A 9755-nucleotide genomic window follows, 5' to 3' on the forward strand; every position below is an offset into this window, starting at 1 on the left:
AATCTTGTAAAGATGTAACTCGGTTAGAATTTTCTGTTGCACATCAAATTGTGGAATCAACTTCCTAATGCACTCAAACAAACCATTGGTGACTTCAAAATCAAACTCCAAGTCAGTGTTGTTATAAAAGAACTCTGGATTTAAGAAGTGGGCAGCTGCATGCAATGGCCTATGAAGCTGACAATTCCATCTTTTATCAATGATTGCAAACACATCTTTGTACTTGCTTCCATTGTTGTTGAAAGACTTGATAATTGTTTCTTTTGCCTTGTCCATTGCTTCATAAATATAGCCCATGGCTGGTTTCCTTTCACCATCCACAAGACGAAGCACTTTCACAAGTGGAGCCATGACTTTAAGAGTGTAAACCACACTATTCCAAAAAGAAGGCATGAGCACTACCTTTGCAGCTTCTTTTCCCTTAGGCTCCTTAGATAGCTTGTTCAAGGTTCATTCATCAGAAGTAAACATCTTTCTAATATTGGCTTTCTCTTTGTGAAGCCTTTCCAAGGTTAGATAAGAAGTGGCAAATCTAGTAATAGCATGTCTCACCAATTCCCTCTTGTTTGTAAATTTTTTTAACAAACTTAAGGTACTAGAATGGGCATAGATAAACCCAACTAGATTAATTGCCCTTCTAATTATCTTCCTTATCAAGGGAAGCTTCCCAATATCTTCAAGCATCAAATCAATACAATGAGCTGCACAAGGAGTCCAATAAATATGTTTCCTTTTCTCCTCCAACAACTTACCCGCTAAAACATAGTTGCTCCCATTATCGGTTACAACTTGAACAACATTCTCTTCTCCAACTTCCTCCACAATGGCATCAAGCAACTCAAAAAGTTTTTCACCTGTCTTTACAAAATCAGAGCCATCAACAGACTTCAAAAACATGGTACCAGCTTGAGAGTTAATCAAAAAATTAATGATGCATCTTTGTTTCCGATCAGTCCATGCATCAGACATAATAGTACAACCATACTTGACCCATTGCTCCCTATGGCCTTTCATCAAATTTTCAGTATATTCAACTTCCTTCTTCAAGAGTGGAACTCTGATGTCATGATAGCTAGGAATGGGCAAATGTGGCCCATATTGACCAATGGCTGCAACCATGTTCTCAAAGCTTTTCAATTTAATGAGGTTGAATGACAAACCTGCTTGGTACCAAAAGCGAGCAATATGTTGATGCACCTTCAATACTTCATTCTTATCCATTGACTCTCTTATGTTCATTTGCCTCAGCATCTCCATTTTTCTTCGATTGATTGCATTTTCTGGATTCTTACAAAATTTTTCCATTGGTCCTTTTTTAGTCCCACACTTTGTCTTTGCACTTGTAGCAGCATTACAAGAGTCCGCAAACTTATCTTCACTTCCATCACATCCAATTGGTTCACCAAATTCAAAATCTCTTACATTTGCCATATTACCACTGCCAGAAGTACTGTAAGTGGTCCCATTTTTTTTGGTAGCCATATATTCCTTCAACACTTCGACTACATTTGGGGGAGTTTTCTTGCAAGCAGCAACGTTGCCCGACTTCCCAATCAGGTGTTGTTTGGCTCGGGTTATTCCTCCCTTTGTGATTTTTCCACAGAAATTACAAACAATGGTGTTTGTATCTCCTTCCACTAGTGAATGATAATATTTCCAGCCTGGGTCTGCCTTATTTTTCCTTGTTGCACTTGCAGTAGCAGCATCGGATGATGGTTCAGCCATTTAAAAGAGGACTGAACAGAAAAAAAAATTGTGGTGTCAAATACGAAAAAAAAATGGGACTGTTAAAAGTAAAAAGGGGTGTCAAATAGCAAAAGGAAAAAAAAAAGCTGCAGACCGAAAACAGGGGGTGTCAAACAACAAAAATAAAACTAAGAAAACCTACGTCTTCTTCTTCTGTCTTCTTCTTCTACGCGACAACTTCGTCTTCACCGCGTGAACTTCTCGCTGCAGGCCACCGTTCGTGACAGGTGCGTCGCTGCCGGAGGTCTCGCCACTGTTCGTGCCGGTGCGTCGCTGCCGGAGGTCGTCGCGGCTGCGTGCGCGTGCGGGGTGCGGGAGGGACGCGGCTGGGTGCGGCGGGTTGCGGGAGGGACGCGGCTGGTGCAGGGAGGCTCGCGGTTGGGTTCTCTCTTAGATGGAAGGTTGTTCTGAATCACAGAGCTGCGCTGGAGGGTCTTTTAGCTGAATGAATAACCGGGTAGGGTTGGGTCGGGTCAGCCCAACTCCTACCGCGGACGAAAAGAAAAAAAAACGCCATTTTCCGCCACCCCGCCATAACCGCCACGATCGCCATGGCGTCGCCATCCCAAACCCGCCACGCCACCGCTATTCGGTGGCGTTTTTTTGAAAATCCGCCATGGCCGCCATTTAACAACACTGTTACTTAGCAGTTTTAGCTCGAATTTGCTGTTGTTTATTGTGCCTCTTAAAAATTTTAAGACAAGGTTCTTAAGAGTGTCTACTCATTAATTGCAAGAAATATATGTTTGATGATGAGGGAATGATACAGTGGCGGATCCAAGACCCTAAGTCAGTGGGTACAAATTATAAAAAATAAAATCAGTGGGTTCAATTATATAAATATAAATAAAATAAAATATAAAAATATAAGATTTTATTTACAAATTTGATGAATTTTAAAAAATGAGGGGTGCAAGTGCACACCCTCACAGCCATGTAGGTCCGCCACTAGAATGACATGATTTCCTTTAAGTTGTACAAGGGTGATAAGGCAGTTTAATGAGTTTCCTTTTGAGTTGTTGACCGAACGAGAAAAGAGAAATTTGGCCTTTCTGAATCGGCTCCCGAGATCTATTCGCAGTGATAGGATTGTTCCTTTGTATATAGCCCTTCACCCCTTTGCGGACTTGGAGGGTGAGTGAATTCTTGTTCTTTTTACTGTAACTTTGTGTTTTCATGCGTCTTAGTAATAAATGTTTTCGTTTCTACAGGTATTTCTAAATAGACGGTGGAAGAGATGGATGACATTTTTGACTTTCAGAATATCATGTTGGAGTAGGAGGAGAATAATGTTGTCAAATGGCGGTTATGGTAGCATCATAACGGTTATAAAGTAGTATAATGGTGGCCTTTGCCATTCGTTTGATGCTATTTCAGCCAAAATAATGGCGTTCACCATTTGGAATATGACGTTTACCATGGCCGTAACGTTGTGGCGATTCATGGTGGCCATGGTGGATGCAACAGGTTACGTTTGTTTGTTTTTTTAAAAATTTTTTGGGTTTGGGTTGGTCAAAAGAACCTGACTTAAAAAACACAATTAACCTTGACGAGCTCCCCTTCTTCTCACGCTTACTCGATCTTCTTCTCATGCGAACCCTAACTCTAATCCTTTGGGAACCCATACAACTACCCCTTTGCTTCGGCGGCCCTTTTTGGCCGACAACCCTCTGCTCCAATGACTCTCTGTGTTGTTTTTTTTCCTTTTGTCTTTTTCCTGAATTGTTTTTGTCTCCTTTTCTACTCTGTTATGAACTTCCTTTGTTATGAATTTCCTTTGTTCTAGTTTTTTAATTTGAGGGTTTTAATTCTGTTTTTTTAGAATAAATATTTGTTTGTTGCCATGAGGTTTTCATATAAAATCTTATCCCAATTTTTTTCAGTTATAGGATAATGTCAGGGACATGGATATGCACTGCTTCCTCAAACCCTACTAGTAAGAGGATAAACATTGGATGGAAACATTGCACGACTGTTAGAAAAAATGACACAAATGAAATATGTTGTAAGCATTGCCACAAGATCATGAAAGGAGGAATTACAAGGGGGAAACATCATTTGATTGGAAAGCCGGGGAATGTTGCACCTTGCTTAGTATGCTTGAAAGAAGTTGTAGATGAGATAAGGGCATCTGAAAAATAGTAAGAAGAAGAAACATGAAGCATTCCGCCAATTTGCGATGCAAGATGAATAAGCTTTGGAGGAAGGGTTTATAGAGTTAGAAGCCGGGGCTGTTGGTCAACCTCCTATTGGTGCTAAGGGGAAGCCCAAGAAGAAGGATACTAGAAAGGGGCCCATGGATCTCTATACTCAACTTCAATCTACAGCTTCAAAGAATTGGGATAAGTTGCTACAAGTAAACATAAGGGAGCTTTGTGATAAAAAAGCTACAGAAAGGGTATACCAATCTATAGCACAATTTTGGTACCAAGCTAGGTTATCCTTCAACATGATCAAGTTGCAAAGCTTTCAAGACATGCTTTGTGAAGTTAGGCATTTTGGAAAGCATTTGCGACCTCCAAGCTATCATGACATTAAAGTAATACTTCAAAAAGAGGTGGGGTACACTAATGATTTGATAAAGGATCAAGAGGAACAATGAACAACTTTTGGGTGTTCCATAGTTTCAGATGCTTAGACAAATAGGAAGCAAAGAAGCATAATTAACTTTCTAGTGAACTCTTTCAGGACAATGTTGATGAAGTCCATTGATGCTTCTAATTATGTGAAGATCGTTGACAAGCTATTTGAGTTGCTTGATTCTATTGAGATTGGAGAAGAAAAAGTTGCCCAAGTTGTAACAAACAATGGGAGTAACTATGTTTATGGTAGTAGGAAGTTGGTGGAAAAAAGGTCCAAAATTTATTGTTTCCTTGTACCGCACGTTGTATTGACTTGATATTGGAGGATATTGGGAAGCTTCCCCATATAAAGAAGACAATTCAGCGGGCTATCTCTCTTGTTGGTTTGATTTATTGCCATAGAAGCACTTTGAGTATGTTGAGATTCTTTACAAACAAAAGAGAGTTAGTGAGGCATGCAATCACTCGATTTGCAACTTCTTATCTTTCCTCGGAAAGGATTCACCAAGAGAAAATATTAGAACCATGTTTGCATTGAATGATTGGAATGAAAACAAGTTGTCAAAGGAGACAAAGGGAAAGGAAGCCACTAAAACTGTATTGATGTCAAATTTTTGGAAGAATGTAGTTTACATTCTCAAAGTGATGGCTCCTCTAATGAAAGTGTTTCAACTTGTTGATGGTGAGAAAAAGTTGGCTATGGGCTAGATATATGAAGCAATGTACAAAGTAAAGGAAACTATTATTATGTCTTTTATGTCTTTTAAAGATGCAAACAAATATAGGGATGCGTTTCAAATCATTGATAAAAGATGGAATGTTCAACTTTATTCTCCATTACATGCAATCAATCACTTTTTGAATCCAGAGTTCTTCTATGACAACTCTCAAATAGAATTTGATGGTGAGGTTGTAAGGGGATTGTATGAGGTCATCAATAAGTTGGAGGGAGATTTAGAGATGGAGAAGATCATCATGAGGGAGTTGCTATCTTATACAATGGGGGCTGGTATGTTTGAGACTCCAATTGTTGTTTCAATGTGAAAAGAAATTACATCGGGTAAGAAACAAACATATGTTGCTTTTGAATTTTTATTCTTTAAGTCACTTGCTTAAGTGTTTAACACACTTTCTTTGCCTTTGTAGGTCAATGGTGGTGAATGTATGGTTCAAATACTCCCTAACAAATAGCTATAAGGATCTTAAGCTTGACTTGTAGTGCTTCCGATTGTGAAGGGAATTGGAATGTCTTTGAGCATAATTTGCTTCTTAAAGTCAATAATCAAGTCCATATCTTGTTTATAATTATTCCTCAAGTATTTATCTCATTGTTGTAGATCAATAATAAGAGAAGGAATAGGCTTTGAGCATAAAAGATTGCATGAATTGGTCTATGTCAAGCACTCCACTGAATATCAGATATTGATGATCCAATAATCTCTATCACTTGTGCTGAACTTAGTGTAGAGATCAATGTATCCTTTGGTATCTTCCCTGTCCCAGAAAAGCCAATCAATTGATCATCATAGAGTTTGATCTCTGCTTAAAAAATTTCTAACTTCTTGAATGTCAGCCAATAGAGAATATCAATTGAGCTCCCTTGGTCAACAAGTGCTTTTATCACGATGCAATTGGCTACTTCCACTATGATGACATGAGGTCATCCTGCATGGGGTCTAAGCCTTTAAAATCTTCAATTGAAAAAGTGATGGTATGCATGCTTTTGGTCTTTTAGTTGGATACCATGTTGACAAACCTGATCAACCTTACATGTTTCTTGTGGATGAAGTTGTAATGCCACCGTCCGCAAAACCTCCAGCTATTGTGTTAATGACTTGTCGAGCAGGTAGATCAGTCTAGTGACACTTCTTTTGATATTATGTCAATTTTCATCCCTTTTATCTTCTCGACCTCGTCGATTATCTTCTTTTCTATAGTCTCGATTATGGTACCTTCTATAGTCATAAGAGGTCCTTGTGGATTGTGGAGAAAATCCTTCAAGTGTCCATCCCATATCAAGTCTTCTATTTTATCTTGTGGATTCCTTAGTTGTATGACCATAATTATGCTGAAAAGAACAATATTTTTGCTTGTGAGCCCTTGGAGGTGTGAGTGCCTTTCGCAGTGCTCACATGATTCTTGAGCTAAGTGCTTCTTCAAGAACTCTTTCACGATTGGTGTTTAAGGCTATGTACTAGGAGTATATTGGTTGCAGGGGCCCCTTTCTTTGAATGGCTCTCAACTCCTTTTCTTCCCTTCTTTTTTGGTATCCTTATTCTCTCAACCTGTTACACCCGCATATGATGTCGAAACTCGACCAACTCTTTCATTTGCATATACTTAGTTGCTTTTTGGCACAGCTCATCCATATCTGAGGCTGACTTCTTACATAGACTATTCACTAATTATGATCAGGTGATGTAGGGCTACAACAAAATTCACTCCTCTAATATTGAGGATGACTTTGCTGAATCTTTCCATGAACGTCCTATGGGGCTCCTTCTTATCTTGTTGGATATTGACTTGTGCCACTAAAGTCAAATGATGGGGACAACTAGTAGCAAATTGAGTGCTAAATCGAGATGCCAAGGTGTCGAACAAATCAATGGAATAAAAAGGAAGCCTTGGAACCAACTCAATGTAGGGCCCTTTAATGAGTTTGGGAAGACTTGGCATAAAACTTGGTTGTCACTTGTGTAAACACTAACGTGGGTAACATAGACATTGAAGTTCTCATCCAGGTTCGTGGTGTCATCATATTTGTCCATCGACAGACCCTTCCAAGAAGGGAGGGGAGCATCCATGATGCCTTTGACAAAAGGGTGCCTTTAAGTTCCCGTTGTTAGGGTTGTGTTCGTGGAGGTACAAGCCGCTAAGGTGCATGGTGTCTCCTCCTGCCAATTATCCTTGTGATATACCTTACAAGCAATAGGTATACTAGTGATGTTATGAGCGTCTGGGTTACCCTAGTTTTCTTATGTCTGATTGGATGACCTCCATGTTGGGTCTTGTCATTGGTTTTGGAGAAGTGCTTGCTACCACCGAAGGGTCTTAATTTCCGCCGTATGATGTTTCTGCAAGGCTTCCATCTTGACCCACAATTCTTGAATCATGTCTGAGTGGCCAGTCACGCCATCAATGTGCACAAAGTGTGCATTGTAGGGGTTTTGTGCTTTTGTAATGAAGTTTCCTTCCATGTTCGTTTTGCTCCTTGTTGCTACCATTTCCTATGGGTGGTAGGAAATTTCAACTCAGCCCTACGATGGGTGCCAAAACATACCAGTCTAGGGGTACTGAGGTAATTATCCGTTGCTATATCAAGCTGTATCTATCTATGTCCATCAACTTTTGTCATGAGCTGAGGGGGTGCAGGTACTTGCGAAGGCACTCCGATGCTCAAATTAGATATCACCCAATATAGTAAATGAGAGCAATTAATGAGAATGAATAGTTAACTTAACCTTAAGGATTTCATCCTATATATAATATTTTAATGAGCCTCAGATCCGTGAGCCTTATCTTTGTATTATGGTGTTTGCTAGTCCTTTTATTATGCTTCAAACAATTGACTAAAAATATTTTTCGTCCCTGCAAAATACCTAAAGTTTGTTTTTAGTCCCTATAAAATTTTGTCTGTTTTCAATCCTCGCAAATTTATAATGTGTGATATTTTGGCTTAGATTTTGGTTTGGACGAATTTAAACCTAAGTGACATTTTTTTAATTTAAATTTTAAAAATGCAATTTCTCGATATTAAAACCATCACAAATTACAGAATAAATTAAAAAATCAAAACACAATTTGTGGGGATTAAAAATCGTCACAATGTAGAAACATAAATAAAAAAACATTGCAGACAACATCAGACCCCATTAAACAACAAATCAAAATAATTTTCCACATATTCAACAACTTAGATCTCAAACACAAATCTTTGCCCATTCAAATTCTCAAACACCACAACACACAAATTACCCTAGTTACTTTTCCACTATATTCACATGTCTTTGTTCCATACTACACCACAATTTTTGTGTGTTTGTCTTTAGTTATCCACGACAACCTCATCTTATCTTTGCCCACCAACAAAATGTGCACCTATATATGTATATTGCAAATGGACACATAAGGATAAATATATACAAAACCAATTTCGACTATCTTCGATAAAACTAGTTGAAAAGTAAGCTAAAAACTAAAAAACTTGTTAGTAGTTGAAAGCTAAAAAGCTAGCTAGTAGTTAGAAGTTAAAAACTAGCTTATTAAATTATAAGTGTTCAATAAAATTGACTATTTAAGTAGCTGAAAAGTCTAAAAAAATAAAAAAAATATTTTAAAAGGGGTAATTAGGAAATTAAATAAATATATTGAGGATAAAAATAAAAGAAAATATAAAAAGTTAGAAACTAAAGTTTTTAAAAGCTACCAAGAAACCAGTAAAAAAGATTTGTTCATCGAACAATCAAACAAGTTTTTCAGCTAATAAAAAAATTTAGAAATTAATTGAAATACCTTTTCAAACATGACGGTGGCTAGCGTGCCCAAGCTTAAAATACTTTGGCACAGTGCAAAAGTCATCACTATTCGTTAGATTACCAAATTTAAAGATCTATGGCCATCAATTTTTCTTGTTTTATTTTTTCTTTTTATTTTTTCTTCTCTTCTTTCCCTTAATACCCTTTAACCTTTTTTCTCATTCTTTCCCTCTTCTGCTGCTTTTCCTCCTTCACTCTTCTTGATTTGAAAGTTGGTGGCACTCTCACCACCTCTCCTTTCTGGGCACCACCCTAACCCCAAACCTAAACCTTCATCACACCTTATTTTTTCACAACGCTCGTTGTTTGCTGATAGGTAACATACATGACTGCAAGCACAACTGCTGTATAGGAGCCACCAACCACCGTGACAGAGTCATTGACATCGTCACGAGGAGCCACCATGACGGAATCACATGTGTTAAAGGGTGAGCAACACTTCCATTACTATGTGCAATGTTGGCATGTTGTGTGCAAAGATGAGTTATGGATCTATGAATGAAAACCACGAATGGTGATCTTTTCAAAACCTTCAACTTTGACCTTATTGACGTAGATTTGAAGTTTATTTCATTTTGTTTTTTGGTTTCTGATTCAGATTTTTTTTTATTGGACTATTGGTTTCTTAAATTTGTAGATCTGAGACTGGATGCGAGTTCAATAAAGACATGATTGAGAACTTATTTTCGTTTTGCATTCTTATTTTGTTTATAGATATGTAATATGTAATATTTGTAGTTTAGCCTCATTTTTTATGTTCATATCAATGTGGGGGTGGCAGTGCATGGTGGCGCCATTGTCGTCACTGTGGCAATCATTTGTGGTTGTGGGGTAGGGAAGAAGGAAATCACTTTTCATTGTGGCTTGCAATGGTTAGAGACAAGAAAAGAAG

General features: G+C 38.1%; 1 protein-coding gene and 1 long non-coding RNA gene across 2 annotated transcripts; one reads left to right on the forward strand and one right to left on the reverse strand.

The window, feature by feature from the left end:
• Window positions 1-450: 450 nt before the first annotated feature.
• On the reverse strand, window positions 451-1725 carry LOC106798392 (uncharacterized). Its single transcript, XM_014774599.3, has one exon. It carries the CDS (start codon window positions 1723-1725, stop codon window positions 451-453), a length of 1275 nt encoding a protein of 424 aa, XP_014630085.3.
• A 1499-nt stretch (window positions 1726-3224) lies between these two features.
• Window positions 3225-9392, forward strand: LOC121174645 (uncharacterized). The gene is made up of 2 exons (XR_005890872.1): window positions 3225-5388; window positions 5475-9392. It is a non-coding gene; the product is annotated as an uncharacterized lncRNA (long non-coding RNA).
• Window positions 9393-9755: the final 363 nt, after the last annotated feature.

The sequence above is a fragment of the Glycine max genome, chromosome 3, assembly GCF_000004515.6.
Source record: "Glycine max cultivar Williams 82 chromosome 3, Glycine_max_v4.0, whole genome shotgun sequence".
Taxonomy (NCBI): Eukaryota; Viridiplantae; Streptophyta; class Magnoliopsida; order Fabales; family Fabaceae; genus Glycine; species Glycine max.

Coding starts and splice junctions, on each gene's coding strand:
- LOC106798392 (XM_014774599.3), bottom strand. CDS start 1,725: ATGGCTGAACCATCATCCGATGCTGCTACTGCAAGTGCAACAAGGAAA.